We start from the raw sequence: 25,449 nt of genomic DNA, 5'->3' as shown, positions 1-25,449 counted from the left end.
ATATAGAAAATCCTTACCTAGTGCAAGCATCATAGGCTTGGACTAAAAGACACTGAGACTCTTCAGATACAAAAAGAACCTTGGGCCCCAACGTTCTACAGGTAGGGGCTAGACCATGAGTGTCTTAGCCACCAAGAAGAGCCCTCTTCGGAAGTGGCTAAGGAGGATGATGAAAAAGGAAATATGCTCCCTCCCCACCAGGAAGCAGAGCAAAGAGCCATGAAGAAGCATATACGGGAAGTGTTTTTCAAGAAACAGAAGTAAAACTTCATCAAGGAGCATTCCACACCCCCAAGGTGGAGGGACTTAGAAATATTTGCCTAGGGGCACCTGGGTGGCTGTCAGTTAGGCATCTGCCTTCGGCTTGGGTCATGGTCTCAGGGTCCTGGAATCGAGTCCCACACTGGGCTCCCTGCTCTGTGGGGAGCCTGCTTCTCCTTCTGCCACTCTCCCTGCTTGTGTTCCCTCTCTCATGTGTCTCTCTCTGTCTAATAAATAAAATCTTTTTTAAAAAAAGAAAGGAAAGAAATATTTGCCTAGCAAGATTTCAGAATTACTATAGACTGGTGACTCCCATATGTATCTTATTCTTCTCCTTGTCAAATAGAAGTGTTTACTATAGTTATCCTACCTTTGTTGCACCATCATATATTAAATGTGCGAGAGCAGAAATCTTACCCTTTAAGTGTTTAGGGCTTTGAATCCCAAGTAGATACTCTAAACCTTATATAAATCATGTGATCCTAGACTTCAACTTTAATGTCATGCTTGAACAAGACTTTTGGGGTGTTTTGAAATGACTGAGTACATTTTACATATGGCTAATGAATGAATATTTGTAATAAAAGGGCAGACTGTAGTCAAGTACATTTAAAACACTGTCCAACAAATAATCATCCCTTCCCTTCTCCTCCAGACAGGAGTATACTTTCCCAGTATTTGATTTAGGGCTTAGCCATATAACAACCTCTGGCCAATGGGATATTAATGGACACAACAGGACCAACAGCTTATAATGTGCTTGCATAGGTGGGCTTTCTCTCTTGCCCTCCAGCTTTTCCCATCAGAAGATCATGCCTCAGGTAGCCACTCATCCTTATGATGCCAGATATGTAGAGCATACTTGGGCCCAACTTGCAGCTTAGAGACAAGGTCAGTTGAGTCTAAACTAGATTTGCCAAATCCTAGTGGCCATATACATGTAAGAAATAAATGACAGTATATTTGTTGTATGCCACGCAGTATATGTGTGGTTACTAAACAGAAGCCAACTAATACTCAGATGTTCTCAGATTAAGAATTTAATTTATGAAAAAAAAAAAAAAGAAGGGGCTCCTGGGTGGCTCAATTGGTTAAGCGTCTGCCTTCAGCTCAGGTCATGATCCCAGGGTCCTGGGATCGAGCCCCGAATTGGTCTCCCTGCTCGCCAGGAAGCCTGCTTCTCCCTCTCCCACTCCCCCTGCTTGTGTTCCCTCTCTATCTCTCTCTCTGTCAAATAAATAAATAAAATCTAAAAAAAATTTAATTTATGAATTGTTTCTTCATTTGTATCATATTTGTAATTCAACCTGTTGCTATATTTGTGTCCATCCTCCCCCTCACCATTCATATGTCGAAGCCCTAATCCCCAATGCCCTGGTATTTGGAGGTGAGCCTTTGGGAGGTAATTAGGATTAGATTAGGTTATGAGGATAAGGCCCTCATGATGGGATTTATGGCCTTATAAAAAGAGGAAAAGGGGAAAGGAGGGAAAAATAAAATAAGATGGAATCAGAGAGGGAGACAAACCATATGAGACTCTTAATCCTAGGAAACAAACTGAGGGTTGCTGGAGGGGAGGGTGGGGGGAACTGGGTGATGGCCATTAAAGGAGGGCACCTGATGTGATGAGCACTGAGTGTTGTATGCAACTGATGAATTACTGAACACTACATCTGAAACTAATGATATACTATATATACAATATATGTAAGGCTTATATAATTATAGAAGCTGAGAAGTCTTATGATCTGCTCTCTGGAAGCTAGAGATCCAGGAAAGCCACAGGTATAAATTTTAGTCCAACTCTGAAAACCTGAGACCCCACAGAAGGCTCAGATGAGGTAAGTCCCAGTCTAAAGACAGGTGAAGACCCATGTTTTCTGTTCAAGCAGAGAGCCATTTTATGTCTCTTCCTCTTTTTTTTATTAACTTATTTTATTTAAATTTAATTAGTTAACATATAATGTATCATTAGTTTCAGATTTAAAAGATTGCTTCAGGGGCGCCTGGGTGCCTCTGTTAGTTAAGCGGCTGCCTTCGGCTCAGGTCATGATCCCAGGGTCCTGGGATCGAGCCCCGCATCGGGCTCTCTGCTCAGAAGGAAGCCTGCTTCTCCCTCTCACTCCCCCTGCTTGTGTTCCCTCTCTTGCTGTCTCTCTCTCTGTCAAATAAATAAATAAAAATCTTTTTAAAATAAAATAAAATAAAAGATTGCTTCAATTCTATGTAATAATTGAATGTTTTGAAGATGGTAGAGCTGTTCTAGAATGACTAAATGAAAAAAAAGGCTGGCTTAGTTGCTTGCAAAAAGATAACTAACAATCTAAGCATAAATTACAAATATAAAGATCTACTGAAGTGGTCTAATTGATAAGTAAACACTGCAGAGATAACAAATAATAAAAACATTGCAGAATAGATCACACTGTAGATTAATATTACTTTGAGTTTTGGGGGTGACTATTTTTTTTCTCTTGGTTTTTTGTTTCAGGTTTTTATTTAAATTCCAATTAGTGAACATATAGTGCAATATTTGTTTCAGGAGTATAATTCAGAGATTCATCACTTACATACAACGCCCGGTGCTCATCACAACAAATGCCCTCTTTTTTTTTTTTTAAAAGATTTTATTTATTTTTGACAGAGAGAGTGCACAAGCAGGGGAAGCAGCAGGCAGAGGGAGAGGGAGAAGCAGGCTCCCTGCTCAGCAGGGAGTCCAATGCAGGGCTTGATCCCAGGACCCTGGGACCATGACCCAAGCCGAAGGCAGACGCTTAACCATCTGAGCCACCCAGGTGCCCCAACAAATGCCCTTTTTAATACCCATCACCCACTTAACCCATTCCCCACCCACCTCCCCTCCAGCAATCCTCAATTTGTTCTCTATAGTTAAGAGTCTGTTTCATGGTTTGCCTCTCACTTTTTTCCCCCTATGTTCATCTACTTTAATATTACTTTGGAATTCTGTATTTGAAGAATTTAATCTAAGTGTACATATCCTATGTAGTTGAGTTGGGACTCAAAGTGAGTATTAGGTATTCAAAAATATATATTGACTGACTTACTTAATAAATGTTTCTTTCCTTTTTATATATAATATTATTGTTATAGAAAAGCAAATCAGTATGGTGGGGTGAAAAGTACAGTGTAGGGCGCCTGGGTGGCTCAGTTGGTTAAGCGACTGCCTTCGGCTCAGGTCATGATCCTGGAGTCCCTGGATCGAGTCCCGTATCGGGCTCCCTGCTTGGCAGGGAGTCTGCTTCTCCCTCTCCCACTCCCTGTTTGTGTTCCCTCTCTCGCTGTGTCTTTCTCTGTCAAATAAATAAATAAAATCTTTAAAAAAAAAAAAAAAGAAAAGTACAGTGTAGTAGTAGAAAACATAGGTTCCATTTCTCTGTACTTAATAGCTCTATGATTAGAGCAGGCCACATGCCCTCTTTGAACCTCATTTTCCTTATACATAAAGTGTAAAAATATCTTTCCTTGCAACCTTACAAAGCTAAAGTCGGAATAAAATAAAATGAATATATATGAAAGTATTTTGAAAATCATAAACCACTATGCTGTTAAAAAATATCATTTGTACTGAAAAAAATATACATGAAAATGAGACCCTCCAATAGCAAAGAGTTTTACTGTAGGAAATATATTAGGTAGGATAAAGGTTGGGCTACAGTAACAAAGTGACCCAAAAGTACAGTGTCTTAAGCAAGATAGAAATTTGTCTCTCACCTAGAAGTCCATATAGACAGTCCAGGACTGATATAATGGCTTAATGATGGAGTTCCAGACTCCTTGTATCTTTTTGCACTGCCTTCCTCAATGGGGAAAGGTGGTAACTCTAGCTCCCACTATCATCTCCAATTTTCAGCCAGCAGAAAGGAGGAAAAGGAAGGGGGGAGTGATAAATAGGACCCTTTCTTTTAGGAGCATAAATAAGAAGTTTCACACATCACTTGTGCCCACATTCTATTAAACAGAACAAGAATATAACCACAGGTATTTGCAAGGGAGATTAAAAATCATGATGTAATTCCGTGTTCATAAATTGGAAGACAAATTGTTAAAATCATAATAATCCCCAGATTAATCTACAGATTCCAAGCAATATTGATCAAAATCCCAACTCACTTCTTTAAAAAAATTGAAAATTGAATGTTAATATTCATATGGAATTTCAAGGAACCCAGAATAGCCACAACAATGTTGAGAGAGAAGAACAAAGTTCATGGACTCACACTTCTTAATTTCACAACTTTTTACAGAGCTACACTAAGGCAATGTGTTACTGCCATAAGGATAGACAAAGAGATGAATGGAATAGAATTGAGTCTTCACAGCTATGGTTGATTTTGAAAAAGGGTTCCAAGACAGTTAAAAGGGGGAAAGAAGAGTATTTATAACAAATGATGCTAGGACAATTAGATATCCACATGTCAAAGAACTAAATTGGACCCTTTCCTCAGACCACATACAAAAATTAACTTAAAGTGGATCCAAAGACTAAATATAAGTTCCCAAGCTATAAAACTCTGAGAAGAAAACAAAGTCACAAATATTTAGGACATTGGATTAAGCAATGGTTTCTTAGAACACCAAAAGAATAAAGCAACAAAAGAAAAAAATAGATAAAACTGAACATCACAAAAATGAAAACTTTTTTGCTTCAAAGGACACCAACAAAAAGGTGAAAAGATAATTCATAGAATGGGAGAGAATTTGGGGAAATCATCTATCTGATAAGGGTCTAGTAGGCAGAATATTTAAAGAACACTTAACAACTCCATAACAAAAAGACAAATTACCTGATTAGAACATGGGCAAATCAATCTGGATAGATATTTCTCCAAAGAAGATATACAAATGACCAAAAAGCAAGTGAAAAGATCCTCAACATCATCAGCCATTAAAGGAATGGAAGTCAAAACCACAATGAGATAATACCTCATACACACCAGGATGTCTATAATAAAAAAGACAGATAGTAACAAGTATTGCTGAGGATGTGAAGAAATTGGATTACCAGTGGCAATGTAAGAGTCCAGGCCCTTTGGAAAACAGTCTGACTGTTCTTTAAACCATTAAACATAGAGTGACCATTTGACCCAGCAATCCCACTTTCAGGTACATACCCAAGAGAAATGAAAATGTAAGCCCACACAAATACTTATACGTGAATGTTCATAGCAGCATTATTCATGGTAATCCAAAAGGGGAAACCCAAATGTCCATCACTATGAATGGATAAATTAACTGTGTATATCCATACAGTGGAATATTATTCAATAAATAATGAACTACCGATATATGCTACAACATAGATGAACCTTGAAAACATTATGCTAAAGAGGCCACTCACAAAAGACCACATATTGTGTGGTTCTACTTATGTGAAGTGTCCAGAATAAGCAAACCTATAAGTGTAAAAAATAGATTCATGGTTGCTTAGGGCTGGGGGATGAGGAGTCAGGGTGATCACTAAGGGATGTGGGGTTTTGGGGGAAGGTAATGACAATATTCTGAAATTGATAGTGGTGATAAATGTATAGCTCTGTGAATATACTAAAAGCCATTTGATTGTACACTTTAAATGGGTCAAATGTATGGCATGTGAATTATATGTCAGTGTTTTAAAGAAAGAAAAAAAAAAGTTTGGTTGTGTGGTCATGTGTTCAGCTGAAACTTCTATTGCTATGGAAGAAAAGGGGAATATATATTTGGGGACAGTAAGCAATCTCTTACATAGGGAGTACTATAACTTTTGGCACTGTTAGTTTCTTTTTTTAAAAAGATTTTATTTATTTATTTGACAGAGAGAGACATAGAAAGAGAGGGAACACAAGCAGGGGGAGTGGGAGAGGGAAAAGCAGGCCTCCTGCAGAGCAGGGAGCCCCATGTGGGGCTCGATCCCAAGAACCCTGGGATCACGACCTGAGCCAAAGGCAGACACTTAAGGACTGAGCCACCCAGGCGCCCCTGTTAATAAGTTTCCAATTTAGTATCAAATCATGTTACATTAAGAATGCCCAGCATCACTCCCTGCTCAACAGGGAGCCTGCTTCTCCCTCTGCCTCTGCCCCTCCACCCCTCACCCCCCATCCCCCTGCTGCACGCTCTCTTTCAAATAAATAAATAAATAATTTTGTTAAAAGAATGCCCAGCATCAATACAGTAATTTATTGAATCAGTGTGATATTACAAGAGCAATGAAGTTAAGAGTCAGATTATTTGAATGCTAGTCCTGGCTCTACCCTTTACTAGCTTTATAACCTTGATAAGCCACAGTCTCTCATTGAAAAGGTAAAGATTAAACCAGATGACTGCTACAGGCCCATTAGGTTCTAAGATCATTTGGTTCCAACTGTACAAATTTATCTTTTCACAGGTTGTTTCCTCCCCATTTGCTGTTTCGAGTCAAGCACTTGTTTAGTGTGTTTCCTTGAGTGTCCTTCATGTATATCACCCACTTTAAATATTGTTTAAATAATATTTACTTCTCATCCTCAAATAGTTGATCTTTAATTTTCTTTGTCCTTTCCAAGTCTGTATTTTACTATATGAGGTACTAAATGTGAATGAGAGCTTTTCTCCTCAACATTTATTATAGATTCTTAGGGCTGAATTCAACATCAGGGTAACAAATCCAAAGTCCTGACTTTAAAGATTTTATTTATTTATTTTGACAGAGAGAGAGAGAGACAGCGAGAGAGGGAACATAAGCAGGGGGAGTGGGAGAGGGAGAAGCAGGCTTCCTGCTGAGCAGGGAGCCCGATGTGGGGCTCAATCCCAGGACCCTGGGATCCGGACCTGAGCCCAAGGCAAATGCTTAACGACTGAGCCACCCAGGCGCCCCCAAAGTTCTGACTTTAAACAGGAAAACATTCAACTACAACTTTAAATATTGTTGATGAAGGAGATTCCCCGAATTATTTGGCAGTAATTTCCAAAGAAGAAATCTTAGTTATAGCTAACCCAAACCCTTCAAATCCATCTGTCTCCAATTAAGGGAAATTCATCTCTAAATACCATTTTTCTAGATGTTTTGCTCTTAATTATAATTACACTTAATCATTCTTAGTTATTTAAAAAGCCATGTTTATATTGCCATAGTCTCTGTTATCTAATAAATATTTTTCAAGACTCCTCTGATTCCCATGTTATATTCCTTCTTACCTGTCAAAATAGGAGAATCTAAAGGACTTAGTTTCATAAATCAATACATAGGAACCTTCAGTACTTTTTAGGGAAGTCGTGTTTTCAATCCCATGGGTCTCTAAATTGCTCCTATGTATGCTGTACTCACAGAAGGGAAATGGGCCCAGGAAGAAAAGACCATGTAAGCTCACTTTGGGGTGGGGTGGGGGTAGGATAGGGGAGCGGTATCCACTGCCATAATACACAATGGGGAATGTTTAGAAATAAAAATAATAATTACTGATTTTTCATTTTTGTTGCAGTCTTTTTCTATAGAAATTAAGATTTCTCAAATGACTACTTAACTGCATAAAATCATCTGGGGGCTTTGAACACTGCAGATTCCTAGTTGTGACCTCCTAATTTTCTGATTTGGTAAGTACTGAAGAATGCACCATTTTTACATATCTCCTACATGATTCTTATGTACACTAGAGTTTGAGGATGACAGCAGCCTACAAAAAAAGTCTTTTCCTCTTTTCAGTGCTTCCAGAATGAAATCAACTTTTAATAATAAGAGTTTCTACTATGGTGATCCTTATGCAGTAACAAAGACTATAATCCTTAAAAATATAAAACTACCAAGGTTTTGGCACAGAATCTGCAACTTATTACAATTTAAATTGTCATAGAGAAATACATGTGGTTCACTACACAGATTATTTCATTCTGTCTGCTTAAAGATTATCTGTAATTATAATTATCTATATGCTATAGTATATTTGTATTATATTTATATTTAACCATTTATGGCTTAAATCTTAAATTAGGCCTTTCTATATAGGCAGCACATCTCTTTTAGCAGAAAAATTGTTTACTTTTACACTGTTTAATAAAAATATTTATCATTTGGATACACAATTCTTAGCAGTTTAATGTGTTTTTTGGTTTTTTTGTTGTTTTTTTTTTAAAGATTTTATTTATTTGACAGAGAGAGACACAGCGAGAGAGGGAACACAAGCAGGGGGAGTGGGAGAGGGAGAAGCAGGCTTCCCGTGGAGCAGGGAGCCCGATGCGGGGCTCGATCCCAGGACCCTGGGATCATGACCTGAGCAGAAGGCAGACGCCTAACGACTGAGCCACCCAGGCGCCCCAGCAAGTTTAATGTGTTTTAACTGATGTCTGATTTACGTACTAAAAAGGAAAGCCCAGTGAACTATAAAATGGTTAATGTACACACAGCAAATAGAAGAAATTATTGACTATGAAATCAATCCACTGATGTAAGCCAACATCTTCACTGAAGAAATTATATTTTTTAAAAGAAAAAAATCCTATTTGAAGTGATGACAGTTACAGTATGTGAGTTATACTAGAGTTATGCATTTAATTTACTGGGATTAAATAATCCTAGAGGGCTAGGGAGAAAAATCATTCTATCAAGAATGGACATTCCATTCCTGCAGCTACAATACAATTTTATTCTTATCATAATGTCATTGCCTGAATCTGGGCAAAATTAATTGAAGAAGCCAACCTATCTCCTTAGACTAATGCTTCCCAAACTTTGGAAAGCACAAGAATCACCGGTATGCTTGTTAAAATGCAGAATTCTAAACTTTATCTCCCAGAGATTCTGATTCAGTATATCTGGAGTTGGGCCAAATAATCCACATATTAAAATGCACCTTAACTGTTTATGATATACAGCTGATCTACAGACCCCACTTTTAGAAACACTACCTTAGGCTGAGATGATTTTCTTTTTTAACCCTCCAGCCATGAATCACTAAATTGTACACGTGAAACTAGTATTACACTGTATGTTAACTACCTGGAATTTAAATAAAAACTTTTTTAAAAAAGGAAAAATAAATAAAAAGTTATACCAAAAAAACAAAACAAAATAAAACAAAAACAGTCCGTTGGATAATTAATACCTGTAGGTGGCCAAAAGAAGGAGCAAACTCCCAACGGAGTTCCATCATCCTCTTCTGAAGTTCAGATGAAGAGTCGTATTCCTTGTTAGATACCTTGTTTCCTTTTTTTTTTTTTTTTTTTTTGAGGCGAGGAGCCCTAGAATTTAATTTGGGATATCCAAGTCTATTCTTAAGCAAGAATAAACAATACTTAAGAATAAATAATACTATTTCTATAACTTTAAAGGAAATATATAAAGAATTCTTCAGTTGATTTCATCATAAGCTTTCCTCTATATCATTTTGTTTTCTGAATTAATTTGTGCAATATGAAAACAGAAGGCTAGAAAATGCAAACCTTGTTAACAATAGAAGAATTTTGGGAAAAGTTCCTTTATTTATTTTACAAGGCTGATAGTTCTGAAGTTTTAATTTTCTAACTTCTTTTAATTCTACTTCAAGAGAAAAAAGTTTGAAATTCATTTTTCTCTGAAAGGGTTGAAAGAAACTTACAGTATAATGCCATTTACATGAGTCATTCAAAAGCAGTTACAGCATATAGAGTCTAAAGGGCATTACTTGGGGCGCCTGGGTGGCTCAGTTGCGTCTGCCTTTGGCTCATGTCATGATCCCAGGGTCATGGAATTGAACCCCCCATGGAGCCCTGCATCGGGCTCCCTGCTCAGTGGGAAGCCTGCTTCTCCCTCTCCTGCTCCCCGATTGTGTTCCCTCTCTCTGTGTCTCTCTCTGTCAAATAAAGAAAATCTTTAAAAAAAATAAAGGGCATTACTTAAAGGCACTCAGCCCTTGCTCTACTAAAAGCAGGATTTTTTTTTTTCTTCTTACCTTGATCTACTTCTATTTTCTATTAACCACTTTAAGTAGTCAGTAGAGTTGAGTGTTATTCTTAGTTTAACCTGCCTGCAAAGACATTTCATTCAATAAGTACTTATCAAGGAACCACTGTCCACATAAAGTTTTACCAAATGCCTTGGGAGACAGGAAGAAAGAAAGGGAGGGAGCAACTAAAGGAGGGAGAGAGGGAGGGAGGAAGGAACGAGAGAGGGAGGGAGGGAAGGAAGAAGGGAGAGATGGAGGAAACAAGGAAGAAAATTTTGGCCACGTGTATTGATTTGTAATCTATCTTGGCTAGCAGTTATATGTATTATCTAGCTCTATATGTACTTACAGATCTATTCCTAAGTCACCTTGACTCAATTTCCTCTATGATCATGATTGGCTAACAGCTGCTTTAGCTTCCCTGCACTGATTCAGCATCTGTATTAGTAAGTCTTGATAGCATTTCTTTTTCATGGCATGCCAATAATTATTCTACTACAACATGTCTAAAAGCTGTTTGGGGATCTACTGTTATCTATCCTTGGCTTATACCTGGCCAGCTGAAATGTAATCAGCACAATTTATAAGCTCCAGGCCCCCACGTTTGATGGATATTTATTATAATTTGATGCTAAGAATTTGGTGACATTGCCTACAAAGTTAAAATAATCTCATAATCACTTGGGGCACCTGAGTGGCTCAGTTAAGTGTCTAACTTTTGATTTCAGCTCAGGTCATGATCTCAGGGTTGTGAGATGGAGCCCCGTGCTTGGCTCTGCACTGGGTGTGGAGCCTGCTTAAGATTTTCTCTCCCTCTATCTCTGCCCATTCCCCACCCCTCTCCTCTCTCTCTTAAAAAAATTATCTCATAATCACTGAAGACCTTGGTATGGCTATTACTTTCTGTACTGTATTAGTTTTAGAGCTCATTGCTAAAAATATCTTCCATATTTTTGTCAACTAGTAGTTGACTCAATTTCTTATAATTGTTATCCATGACATATATGTGTAGTGATACAGTAGATGGACACATTGGTCAATTTTAGATCTAAAAATATTTTGCTTTGTCTTAATTTCCTTAGGGTAGGCTATTCTACTGTCTGTATTAGTTTTCTATTACTACTATAACAAATTACCATAAACTTAGTGGCTCGAGACAACATAAATGTAGTATCTATTTCTATGGTTTAGGGGTCTAATACAGGTCTCACAGGCCTGAAGTCAAGGCACTGACAACACTGTCCCTTTCCAGAGGCTTTAGAATAGAATTCATTTCCTTGTCTTTTCCTGTTTCTGGAAGCCATTTACATTCCTCAGCTCATGGCCCCTTTATTTCATCTTCAAAGCCATACCTCCATTGTCATCTTTACCTTTGACCACAGCCAAGAAAGTTTCTCCACTTTCAAGGATTCATGTGATTAGATTGGGCCCAATTGACTAATACAAGATAATCTTCCCATCTCAAGGTCCTTAACCTTAACCAAACCTGCAATGTCCATTTTGCCACATAAGATAATACATTCACAGGTTCTGGGATTAGGACATTGACATCTCTGCGAAGCCACAATTCTGCCTTCTGGGCTGTCAGTCGATAGGTAAAATGACTGTGACACATGCATTTGATCTGTTATGTATCTCTTCTTTTGTAATTAGAGAACCTTCATAAGCATGTGAATACTTTTCTGTTATATTCTACTATGGCTTCCAAGTACATTGTTTTATCCTTCAGAATACCTACACAGAAAAGACTGTGGGTAAAGATGGAATTTTAATATTATCCTTCTTAGCCCCTTTAGTGATTGGTTTTCTCTGACATGGGATACCATTAATTTTAACACAACTGTCTATGTTATTGCATAGCAGCTTTGTGATTTTAATGAATTTGTTTAGACGTTTGTTTAGGAACTGCCCCAGTTGATGAGGGAAAAAAATTCCGTAAGTAATTGATACTATATATTGAGCTCTATTAAGAGTTTCACATTCATTATTTCATTCTCTTTTTACTGAATCCTATGAAATACATCTATTATTCTCATTTTACAGATGAGGAAACTAAACTTTTCAATGTTACAGAACTAGCAAGTAGCAGAATGGGGCATTCATATATAGGTCTTTCCAATCCCAAAATGTATACCCTTTCCATTATATTCTATAAACATTTCCACAAACATTAAGTTAAATTACATGTAGCAGTGTATTATTATTTCCTGCACATCTCATGAATCCTTCCTAATATAGAAATATGACAAATATATTACATAATAGCCTTGGGTCACTGATTTCTAAAATTTTAGAAATCCATCACTGATATAGTTCAGAAGGATCTAAACAGTAGTTTGCTGGCTAGCAACAGAAAGCAATGGTAAATATTTTATAAAATCATCTTCTTGAGGTCTTCTAACAGGCCCTTAATAGGGTCTGTAGTGTCCTATTGCTTAGAGATACCTGGAAGACAAAATCATGAAAAATGCCTCATTTAATGTTTACATCACTCCTGGAACATACATGTATTCTTTAAGACCTACTATTATATTATTCTAAAACTCTTTGTAAGCAGTTTAAATCTTTTTGCTATTTAAGCCAAAATGAAGAGAAGGATTGACCAAATAGAAAAACTGAATAATAATTCAGTCATCTCTTGGGAGAAAACAAGTTAATCTCTCTGGAACCTATATAGTTGCAGAATCAGTGGATCATTACACAACTCTCTACTTCACGTTGGATGTGTAGATTTTCAAAATCCATGAGCATAAAAGAAAACCTTTTTAAACTCTTGCACAAAACTGATATAAAGTAAAAATGATCAAGTATATAGAGTTAAGATCAATATTTTAACTTGTTTTATTAATTAAAATATTAACATATCTAAAATGACTTTGCTTTCTAAAGTTCATTGATTATTTTGAAGTTTGGGAAAGGACTCGGAGGCTGCTTAACATTTCTATTTTTTTCATGAAGTGATTATTTATCAACCTTAAAATCTGTCAGTAAATATAAATAAGTATAAAACAGGCAGATTTTCCCTACTAGCAACCTTGATTCGATCTATATCACTTGATGTATCACTATATTGATCTAGGATAACCCAATTCTTTCTTGGAAAAGTTTCCCACCATACAAGTACATTTCATTAAAAAATATCTAGGAACCACAGGATGTACTATGTCTCTTAAGAGTTTTTTGTTGTTCATGATAGAATTCTAGACCTGTAAAGACTATTTGATTTGTTTATTGATTCAATTCAGTTTAGTTCTATTGTCATTCAGTGAGTATCTACTATATCATTCAGTGAGTATATCAGCTATACCATAGGCTGACATCAACCTTCAGGGTAGTGTCAGCTTTCAGAGCATTTTGTGTGCACTTCCAAAAAGAATTCAAGTAGCAACTCAGATTAATCAATTCCCAGACTTCATTCCCGTGTTAAAATGAAACTTTCCAGATCCCTTAGGGTAGGAGATATAATTTTGTTTGTTCTAATTTTTTTAATTTAAATAACTTGGGACACCTGAGTGGCACAGTCGGTTAAGTGTCCGGATCTTGGTTTCAGCTTAGGTCATGATCTCAGGGTTTTGATCTCAGGGTCCTGAGATCGCTCCCCGCATCGACCTCTGCTCAGTGCAGAGTCTGCTTAAGATTCTTTCTCCCTCTTTCTCTGCCCCTGCCCTCCACTTGCTTTCTCTCTCTCAAATAAATAATCTTTAAAAAAAATCTTAAATAACTTTCATTGCAGCAGTTCATTAGAGTCCCCAAAACTTCTTACTATCTTACCACAGATTTACTTCACCCGTTTACATTCGCTACATAGTCTAACCCTTGCAAGAATTTGAGTTTTATCCCTTGAAGAGTCTAATCACCCTCTTTTATAATGAGGAAACTAATGCTCAGGGAGATTAAATGACTTGACCAGCGTTACCCAGCTAGTTAGTAGCACTGAGCCAAACTCAAAATCCAAGTATACTAGCCCTTTGTACAAGACATTGTATTCATTTCACTACTTTTTCTTTCTCTTTGTTAGAACCTAACATTTGCCTGAAATAAGGAGCCTCTGTATTTTTGTTGTTGTTTTAAAAACTGTATCATGTCACTTAACAATTTTTATTCATATCTCAAGTTTCAAAATATCATTAACAGATTAAACACTTTACTACATACTGTTTTGGTGTTTGCACTACTCCCCCGCCTTTCCACTGCCTTTTAGCTATTTAGAGAGCTAGTAATGGGAGAAGGGAATTAAAAAATTACAAAATAGAAAAGAATGGTTTAGAGGGGTGAATAAAATCAGGGGGAGAAGGGGTTATCAGAGGGAATAACTGTAGAGGAATAACAAAGTAGAAGGAAAAAGTGAAATAGTGCTTACTGAAGACCAAACATGGTAAGAGTTGAAAAATAAAGACAGCAATGTATCAATCATTGTTCTTTCCAGGGATGTGTTTATTCTGGAAGATTTTTCCTTAGGCTCATGTAGCCAGCATCAAACAATATTGTGAGTTAGACAAAACTTGTCTTGGACTTCTCTGTATTTTCTTCCATTCAGCTTTTTAAAAATAAAAACACAGTGTTTTTTCTTTTTTTCTCTGGTCCATCCCAGCCTGAAAACTGGCTCTCATTTGACACCTCAGTTTAAACCTTACTCTCTCCCAAAGTATTTCTATTTGAAGTCCTTTTAATTGGTGTGTATAAGAACCTCTCTGAAAGGGATTATTTTAACAGTGAGTAGAGAGGGGAATTATTTGAAGATCAAGGAACCCTTCCTAGAGTATCTCTAATTTCAAAACCGAGTCTGCCTTTATGTAAGGTACACTTTGTTCGTATCCAGCCTATTTCTTAAGTTCTCAGCATACTCTTTTCCCCTTCTCAAAGCCCTAGGTTAAAGTTTTAGTGGACGAGAAAAGTGTGAGAGAATGTGAGAATATAATGATGATCACCAAGCAAATAGTACATTCCTGCAAAGTTAATTAAGGGAAGCATCAAGATACTGATTCCATAGAAGCAATCTAAGTCCCGGCTTATATTCAATTATCTATGTGATGTAAGAGAAAGTTAATTTCTCATCAATTACTACCAATTCAGAAGGGAAGTGGACCTCGACCAATTCAATGTTTATGAAAAAATCTCATTTCTCTTCATAATTGAAAGAAGCATGAGTGAAATAATCAGAATTTCCATAAATTAGTAAACTGAGGTCATTAGAAAGTTGACTGCTATAATCAAATCAACTTCACAATATACGTAAATAAACCATTATGCTGTATGCCTTAAACTTATACAGTAATATATGTCAATTGTTTCTCAATAAAACTGGGCGGCGGGGAGATCATAAAGATTGGTAGAAAAAGTAAAACTTACCCAAACTTCTAGATTCTGGAGCTAGACTTCCTGGTTTCAAATTTGTGTTCTGTCAATTGCCTCAATCCACCTCTGCGGAATAGGAATAATAATAATACCTACCTCATAGGGTTGCTGTGAGGAGCAAGTTAATATTTTAAAGTGTTTGGAACTGGTCTTGGAACTCCGTAAGTGCTTACTAAATACAATACTATAACTGTTATTTCTTTTCTGTCTCTGACGGCAACTAATTAGGTCTACAAAATGGCCTCATAAATCTGATGTATAATTCAAATTAACATTGAACTTACATCTGTAGGTCCAGTTAACTCATTGCCTTGACTGTGGTGCCAATGAAAAGGTTACTTTACTTTGTTGCATGGGTACAGGCTTCAACATTCCAAATGTGCATCTTCTTTGAAAGGCAACTGATAGAGGAGTGTGCATGAGGCATCATTTCTCAATTATGCTATAAAATGATAGAATGGTTTTGACTTCAAAGTCTATGACCATTTTTTCACAGCTTTATTGAGATATAATGTATATACTATACAATTCATCCTGTCACCAGTAAGCAACATTAGCGTTCACTGATTGGCTCTTATATCTCAGGCAATAAACACATATTGTTTCATTTAATCTTCATAAAAATCCTTTAAGGTAGATACTAGTATCCCTAATTTTATGAATAAATTAAAAGTTAAGTACTTTGCAGCTAGAGGTTGAGGTGAGGATTTAACTGTTGTTCGTATGGCTCCAATACTCTTCCCATATCATGCTGCCTCTCCTTGGAAAATTAATTTGTTGTCTTTCAGAGGTTGGCCGGGGCGGGGGAGGAACGTGCCCTTTGATGGCACTCATGGTTAGAGGAACTAATTTTTTTAACCTGTCATAAGAAAAGCCAAATAATACAAGAAATAGCAGTAACTGGAAGCTGCTTTCAGACTCTCAAATCAAGGATGACATGATAGTGCAAAATAATTTTATTATGAAGAAAATAAGCAACTATGATGCTGATACACACACTATCATGCCAGTATACACTACTTTAATTTGGAAGGGCTCAGTACTTCTTTCTAGCATAATTGCATCCATCTTTATTGCATTCCCACCAAATGAGTTAGACATTAAACATGGGGAAATGAGAGATCATGCAGGAATTCTCATCCAGTTTTTAGACTTTTCACATAATTTATATTATCCTAAAGTCAAATTTCTGGACCTCCTCATGCTTGGAAATATTTAAGCCGTTTTGCCACAATTCATTTGAAACAAATATTTAGGTGGTTCTTTTTTTTTTTTTTCTTTAGGTGGTTCTTATGTTAGGTAGCATGATGCTAACCACCAGCTGTACAGATTTAAAAAGGAAGAAGAAGAAGCAATAACAAAGATGAATCCAGTGCAGCCCAGTTACTATTTAGGGTCAGGTTTTCAAAAGGAGAGGTAATCAGTATGCTCTAGCGGACAGATAGCACGCGGGGTTTGGAACTTGGGTTATAAACTTACCTCTCCACCTACTGTGTGACCTTAGCATTTGATTTTTGAGACTCGATTTCCCCACTTGTAACATAATTGGCTACAATAAAAGCTGGTATTACTAAATAATTTTAGGTAAACACACATGGGAAGATGTGTTTTAAGAAAATGTTACTCTATAACATCGAGGATAGAGGTTTCCTCGCACGTTTCCTTCCTTTTTAGTACCTGACATTCATTATTTGATACATACTTCACACCGTGTTCACCGAGGAACTGGAACGTGTTTTTCACTGCAGTTTGGCGTCTGGGTGTGCCTGGGGAGGCGTCACAAAGAGCCTATAAAAGGTTTCCACCTACAGCAGGAGTCGAGGGCAGGAAGGAGCCCAAGAAGGGCACTGAGGCCAAGCGTTCGGTTTCGGATTGTTCTTTGTCTGGGCCAAAACTCACCGAGTTTAGGCTCTGCGACGAGCAACGAAAGGACTAGTGCCTCAGAGCTGTTAACATTTTCTGCCATATCTTAGCCGTCCCCACGCCCCCCGCCCCGCCCCACCCTCAAGCGTGAGTGAATGCGCAAATAAGGGTTTTCAGGCGCCTGTGAGAAAGAGGGAGGGAGGCAGAAGTCGAGGATGGACGGGGCGGTGGCACCGCTCTTGAGAGAGAGGCCCGAGGGCCCCCGCAGCGAAGAGTTAAAACCTGGCTGTTCCGAGCCAGAGGAGTCCAAGGCGAGATGCTGGACGCGCGGGGGCCGACTGGGGGCAGCAGACCACGGCAGCGTACTCGGCCCGCCCCCGGGACCAACTCTTGTCCCGAGGCGGCCCCCCCGCCCCAACGTCTCTTTTGGTTTCGACCTGCCGACTGGGCGGGGCCGCGGGACGCCATTCCCACAATGCTCTGGGGCGTGCCGCCGCCGTCGCTGCCGCCTCCGCTACCGCTAGTGGAAGAAGATGGCGGAAGGCGGAGCGGCGGATCTGGACATCCAGCGGTCTGACATCGCGACGCTGCTCAAAACCTCGCTCCGGAAAGGGGACACCTGGTGAGAGAAAGGGGTTGAGGTGGCCGCGGTTGCGGGAGGATGATGGAGAACTGGGCGGGAACTGCGGGCTGGTGTCTTTCGCTAGTGACAGGTGCGGGCAGGTCCGGCGGCGGCCACACTGGGCAGCAGGATTTTGGCTGCTTGCGAAATGTTGGGGCAAAGATTGGACCCGAGATGAGGGCCAGGGTTCGTGGCTTGTCGGGGCGTGCTGAGAGGCTTCAGAGGAGCGGCGACGGCGACTCATACAGTTCTTTTCGTCCTCTTTCCTTCCGTAGTGCCGCTCCCACCTCAGGCCTTCCCGAATGATAGGTTATAGTCGTTCGACGTGAGTCTCTCAATTTTTGACAGGTCCAGGTCCCGCGGCTTATCAAGATCTTACCCTCTTTCCTTCTCCAGTCATTTCCTTTCCCGGCATTGTCGGCATTCAAGTTCCTTGTTATTCTGATTCTTGTATTCTTCCGGGAGGCAGGCTGCAGGATGTTTGCGGTTCGTACTACACAGGTGGCATGTGTCAGGGCGCCACTTAAGAGAAAGAAACCCTAGTTTCCAGTTCCTTGTCAAAAGGAGGGAGAGGAGTACGGAACCTTAGGCTAATGAGAAATACCACGTGGTCTTGTGCTTTAGTGGAGGCTTGATAGAAACCGGCAGCATTTCTCTTAGAAGCGCAGCCCTTCCCTCCTGTTTGAGGGATAACGTAGGCCTGCAAAAAGTAGATAAGTCCACTTGAGGTTTAAGTCACTTGCTAATATTCAGACTTACAAAATACCAAAGGATATACTTAAAACACTGAAGGAAGTATGTGTAGTTTTTAATACTTGTCGGCCATGGTAAGTGGTATTCAGAATAACTTAAATATGTGAATATGTAACATAAAGAGCTGTTTATTAGGAAAGACAGTGTGCTTCTTTACTATAATAACAATTATTTTCATGTCCCATTGTGACCATAACAGTGGTATATAATTTACAGAGTGTTTTTTCCACGTACTCCTCTGACTTAGTGGAAGGAACGTAAGATTTAGACCTAGTTAGATCACCGTTTCACCACTTAACCTGCAATATGACTTTGAGGAGAGTTAATTTAGGTTATTGTACCTCGATGTCTTCATCTATGAAATGGAAAATAATAATTTCATTGTAGGGGTTTTATCTTGGTGCCGTGGAACATTCTGAAATATTATCTGTTTATGAGATAACATAAAATTTTAGTTACTTTATTGTCACCGCCATTTACTTCTGATAAAATGCTGTAGTATTAGGACATTTTCAAGTAAGCTAGTAGATGGCAGTCTTGGGACTTGAATTTAAGTATTTTGATCTAAGTCTTGGTACTTTTTTCCTACTCTGTTAGGCTACGTAGATTCTGTGTTTATGTGATAAAAATCCCTAAGGGTGTAAGCATACACTTGTTGCATTACAACAGAAAATATGATCTTTAGATGATTTAATAATCATTATTGTTCATGTAAGTGTGAGATGTTTATTCCTGTGCAGGAATTGGATACTTCCTAGGACACATGTTTACCTTGGTCTGTGGATTATTAAAGTTAAATTAATCCTTGCTTCCTATGTTTTGTTAAAGAACACTTAAAGATTCTTAATTCACCTAGCCTGTCACCACCTCATAAAAAGATAGATGTGGATTTCCATAAAATAGAAATCTATAAGTTTAAATATGGCTATTATTCAGGTGGATATTCTTTTTTAATGTATGTTTTTGGTATTCTGAGTAATAATTGGTGGTGTTGACACTATGGGATGATAGGAACAGTATGTGTATTGGGGGCATTAAACTTTGACATTTTTCAAATAAAAGTATTTTTGCTTTTTCACAAAGTTACTGTAAATCATTTTAAAGATCTGTTTTAAAGAATACAGGAAGTCCATAAATTTGAGTCTTCTCAGTGCTTTCATTTTAAAGAAAAGGAAACTGAAGCCCACATATTTAGATAACAGCAGAATGTGGAAATATTTTTTTTTAAGATGTATTTATTTGAGAAGGGGTGGGAGGGGCAGTGGGGGAGAGTCCTTTTTTAAGCAGGTTCCCCACTGAGTGGGGAGCCTGACGCGGGGCTCAATCTCACGACCCTGAGAGACCCTGAGATCACGACCTGAGCTGAAACCAAGAGTCAGATGCTTAACCAACTGTGCCACCCAGGTGCCCCAGAATGTGAAAATTTTTGTCCTTGATTGATTACCCCTCTTAGTTAAAGGAAAAAAATGCAGGAGCAGGATGGTACTGTGGATTTGCAAAAACCAGTTTGGTTTATATGTAAGCCAGTTAATTTGCAATTAGGTGAAATCTGTCAAAAAAGGAAATAGTTTAGAGCAAAAGTTTGATTCAGAGTTTTAGGGAGAATAATTTGAGAAGTACACATTTCATTATGTATGCATGATTACAGAACTGGTAAAGATTTAATAATTGTTACTTGGGCTCATGTTTTTGGGACTCATTAAAACTTGTTTTTAACTTGTAAAAAAGTTATTTCTATTTTTAATGTCTTTTTAAAAGATGTTTGGATTAGTCATTTATGGTTATTTGGACAAATCCAGTCCGCTGTTTTATAGCTGAAATGGGCCATATGCAGATGGGACATTATCTTGGTATATGTGTGTAACCATCTTGAAAAAGACTGATGACTATTGAGAAAAAAACGGAAGGTTTACTATAAGTTTATTCTTGAAAGCTTAATACTAATATTTGATGTTATGGTCAAGTGCCTTAAAATGAATAAACTAATGAAAATGAAACTATTTTCATTAAGTAGTTTGTAAGCACTTTTTGAATAAGGATTGTTTGATAGTTCTCTGGTAGATAACTAACAGGCAATATTTGATTCTGCTTGAAAACTAGTTTCTGTTTATTTGTAAATAATGAATGATTTTTATCTGCCAACTGAGTTTCTAGAGATGAAAGTAAGTACACAAGTCTGAGACGAGGAAGAACAAACTTTATGATATGCTTAATACTAGACTTTATAGTGACAAGTCAAAATTGATGCAGGAGAGTTATACCTCTTAAAAAGGTGAGGTATGAAAGTGACACTGATCTGCGTTAGAAGGAGTATAAAGTAGTCTCATAATGCTGTTTCTTAAACTGTGTTTTATTTTATTTTATTTTTTTCTTAAACTGTATTTTAGCTCAAAGGAGGTATTCAGAAAACCATGAACAAGATTAAGATTGTTTGAATTTAGTAACTATAGAAATAAAGATAAAGGAACTAGAACTTGTTTAACTTAGATTGAATGAAAGTTAAATTGATCTTCAGATACTTGGTTTCTCTTGATGAGACAAAAGGAAAAATTATTTTAAGTACATTACATGTTAAGTATATTAGGGATAGAGGAACCTATTTAAGGGGGATGGGTAATTAAATAAATGAGTTACAAAGGCAAGTTGTGGGTTAAGGAATACTCTCTTTGGAGATATAAGTAAACAGATAACTACAGATCATCAAAATCACTGCTTTATTTCCCCATTTTTATTAAATGTTACTCTTCTACCAGTCATTTTCACTAATTTTTTATGTATGATGTTTTAAATTTTTATGTATGTTCAATGGTATTGCATAGCTAACTTTACAAATTAAATTTTGTGTGTCATTATTGCATAAACCCTAATAACTCTAGTAGATTTAAGGTACTTCAGAGAGTAACTTTAATTTGTATTTAGAGTCATTTCAAATATGTATGGTATTTTTGTTTCAATAAATAGGCAAGGAATAGTCCATCAGATCATTGAGGTTTTCAGATTAGAAGACATTCAGTTTTAGGGCTTTGCTTTGATTCCTACTCTTTTACTTAGAAATCTTTTGAGGCTTTATTTTATATGGTCTCTTATGTTTCTGTAACTTTGATTAACACTAACAGGAAATAACCTTAAAATGACAAATCAGCTCATAATGTAAAGGGACACTATTAATGTAAACTCCAAATTGTTTAGTATATACTTGTTCAAGAAATTTTTACATTATTATTACTATAAGTATTAATTTTAGTTGTGCCAAAGTGTTAACCACTAAATTAGGGTATATATCACATCATTTGCAGGAAATGAGACCAGAAAGCAAAACGGGTTTTTTTAGTGTTGGTAAATTGGTGAAAATAAGGACAGAAATAGTGACATTATTAAGGTGTATTTTTTACATTTTAGTTGCTTAAAATATAGAAAGGCAATTTTTCCTAATTTAAGCCTTATTATAAGTTTTTAAATCACTTCTAAGTTGTTAGTGAATCCAAAATTAATGTACCTTATTTCCAGGAAGATCCAGAGCTTTTTAGTCTGTGATTTCATTTATCTCTTTCGTGACATTCAGGCTTTATTTTTTTTTTCTAAATCATACCATTTTCCCATTAGCACACATAAGGTACTAAATAAATGTTCTTTTTACAGAATAGTTTTGTGACAAACATTAATCTTGCTCACACATACGTATAAGAAAAACTTAGTTTGTCAGGCCATGATGTGTAGTATTATATTTGAAAACACCATGTGCTAGGTACCATTTTAAGTACTTACATATGTTAACTTATTTACTCATCACTACAATTCTGGGGCACTAGAATGTGAATGTGCTGTAATTCACATTTGACAGAATAGGAATCCTAGGCTCAAGTGTTCACACCATAATATGGGATTTGAACCCAAGTAATTGGGGCTTTAATTCAGGCCCCAAAATCACTTATTTTGAAGATGCATTTTATTTATTTTTTTTTTTTCAAAATTTTATTTATTTATTTGACAGAGAGAGACAGAGGTAAAGAGGGAACACAAGCAGGGAGAGTGAGAGAGGGAGAAGCAGGCTTCCCATGAAGCAGGGAGCCCGATGCGGGGCTGGATCCCAGGACCCTGGGATCATGACCTGAGATGAAGGCAGACGCTTAACGACTGAGCCACCCAGGTGCCCCTGAAGATGCATTTTAAAATGTAGTTCCACTTCAAAAGGAAAAAAAATGAACATTTTTTTCTTTTTAAGTGGAATCTATTTTATATTTAGTAGCAGAATTCTACATAAAACTTGTGTTTTATGACTGATCAGTTTAGATATGATGGAGTATATAGAAAATCTTAACGTGTTGCTTCTGGAAAGCTGTTCCAAATGCTTTATACTTATGCAGCTTTTAAAATAAGTGCTTGGGGCGCCTGGGTGCCTCAGTTGGTTAAGCAACTGCCTTCGGCTCAGGTCATGATCCCGGAGTCCTGGGATCAAGTCCCACATCGGGCTCCCGGCTCAGTGGGGAGCCTGCTTCTCCCTCTGACCCTCTCCCCTCTCATGCTGTTTCTCTCTCTCTCTCTCTCAAATAAATAAATAAAATCTTTTAAAAAAATACCCATCTTTCTCAAATTACTCCAAAAAAAAAATAAAATAAGTGCTCTTATTTACCTCATTTTACAAATGTTTGATGAGTTCAGAGTTAGTTTAAATACCTGGTTTATAATGATTTAAAATACTAGATATTATCAATATCTTCTTAGTATTAGAAATGTTTTGGGGCACCTGGGTGCCTCAATAGGTTAAGCATCCGACTTTTGATTTCAGCTCAGGTCTTGATCTCAGGGTGGTGAGATGGAGCTCTGAGTCAGGGTCTGCACTCAGCGCAGAGTCTGCTTGTCCCTCTCCTTCCCCCTACTTGTTCTCTTTCTCTCTCCATCAAATACATAAATAAAATCTTTTTAAAAAATGTTTTCATGCTGTCACTACTCAAATATAATGCAAACAGTATTTCATTAAATTATTATTCCTTCTTAGTTCTTCCTATATAGAATTACTCAGCAGTTACTAAAACAATTTTTTCTTCCTTGGCTCATTTTGGTTTGTGCCTTTTATTTTCATTTCCTCAGTTTTCACTGTAATTCATACTCTCTGTCTTATATTTTTTCCCTTGAAGTCATTTCTCCATACTCTTTTTCCATCTGTTCTTTAAACAAGGGAATGTAGTTCCTTTCAGTTTTATCATCCAGTTTATACAGAAGTCACTACTAAAGAAACCTAGAGGGGCGCGTGGGTGGCTCAGTGGGTTAAGCGTCTGACTTCGGCTCAGGTCATGATCTCAGGGTCCTGGAATCGGGGAGTCTGCTTTTCCCTCTGCCTCTGCCGCTCCTCTTGCTTGTGCTCTCTCTCTCTCTCTCTGTCTCAAATAAATAAAATCTTAAAAAATAGATAAATTTAAAAAAAAAGAAACCTAGAATAAGACTGTTAGTAAGTGATCTCACTTTTGGATACAGATTAAAATGACATATCTGAAGGAATAATTAAGAACTGCTCCTCAAAAAGAAGTAAAAAAGGCCAGATTGTAATATGAGGCAGAAAACTTCTGTAGAATTAACCTGTATTTGGTTATACCTACGACATTTTTACTGCTTCCATCAGTAGGATTTTACATGGTTTCCTTATAGATCTTCCCCACAAAAGGAGGGTAATGACTACTTTTTCTTCTCCATGAGGAAGAGAGCTAGCTGTCTCTTCTCTCCTATTAGCTTTGAGAAGACCCAGATGTTATGTGGTAATTCCTTACTGTTAAGAAAAATCGTGTAACAGTAGTAGCCATAGAAAGGATTTCCTTTGTGAAAGAAGTCAAAGGCTTTCACAGGCAAGTCTAAGAGTGGCTTTGAGGCCAGGCTGTTCTAAGTTTTAGAGAGCCAGTTAAATCAAAACCTGGAGCACTAGAGACAATTAATTACTTGAGTGAAAAGATGAAGTTCCTTGAGTAAAATTTTGCACAAAAAAATTAAGAATAGGGTGAAATGATCTGATCATGGTAAAAGAGAGCTGATAATTTGGGTTGCTTTATATTGTTTAACAGCATGTTTTAACAAATTTATATTCACAAATTTGAATGGATTTCAAGCTGTAGAAACTTAATTCTCTGGAGAGGTATAGTTAAGTAGTTACATGTACCATATAGTTATGGTGATGGTTAAAAACTTACTACATGTTAAGAGCTTTACACATATATGAAATAAGTGATAGTATTCTCATTCTACAGATACAAAAACTGAGGTATAGAGTTATATGTACATAGTCACACACTTGGGTCAGTGATAGAGCAGAGATTCTAACCTAGACAGTCAACTCGAAAGCCTGCGTTTTAAACTGTATTGCTTGCCTGTGAGTGATAGAGCCATACCCATATTATGGAAGCAACTTTTTGAGAGATGAATACTTTGAAGTTTTAAAATCAGGCAGTGATCGCTTTGGCATATTAAAGATAGCATTTTCATCTGTTATCATTTGAGGAGCCTATGGGATTTTCTGAGGCTTTCTCCTTGGTTTAGCATTCTAGTCTTAGCAGTCTTATTTCTAATTAATGTAGCTCTGCTTTGATACTGATGGTTGGTTCCCATTTCTTGAAAATTATTTACTCATTTCTGCCTCATAGGGCATTATACATCATTCATATTATTTCAAATACAGTTTACTAATTCCTGACCTTCACTTACTTCAAAACCTAGCTC

General features: G+C 37.3%; 1 protein-coding gene and 1 long non-coding RNA gene across 7 annotated transcripts in view; one reads left to right on the top strand and one right to left on the bottom strand.

The window, feature by feature from the left end:
* Positions 1-9,407: 9,407 nt before the first annotated feature.
* On the bottom strand, positions 9,408-17,737 carry LOC123838442 (uncharacterized). The gene is made up of 3 exons (XR_006789466.2): positions 17,212-17,737; positions 15,504-15,575; positions 9,408-12,599 (listed from the first exon to the last, which is right to left on the bottom strand). It is a non-coding gene; the product is annotated as an uncharacterized LOC123838442 (long non-coding RNA).
* A 98-nt stretch (positions 17,738-17,835) lies between these two features.
* Positions 17,836-25,449, top strand: part of USP15 (ubiquitin specific peptidase 15) — a 127,975-nt gene continuing 120,361 nt past the window's right edge. For all 6 annotated transcript variants that reach the window (XR_010411483.1, XR_010411484.1, XM_045873066.3 and 3 more), the window contains exon 1: positions 17,836-17,994. Coding sequence is in view for 4 of the 6 variants with exons in the window: in XM_045873066.3 (XP_045729022.2) it covers positions 17,906-17,994 (89 nt within the window). In the remaining 2 variants the exon portion in view is untranslated. The remainder of the gene's footprint in view (positions 17,995-25,449) is intronic.

The sequence above is a fragment of the Mirounga angustirostris genome, unplaced genomic scaffold (assembly GCF_029215605.1).
Source record: "Mirounga angustirostris isolate CCGP_5_RB_7025 unplaced genomic scaffold, mMirAng1.0.hap1 SCAF_5, whole genome shotgun sequence".
Taxonomy (NCBI): domain Eukaryota; kingdom Metazoa; phylum Chordata; class Mammalia; order Carnivora; family Phocidae; genus Mirounga; species Mirounga angustirostris.
This window is presented reverse-complemented; position numbering and strand designations above follow the sequence as displayed.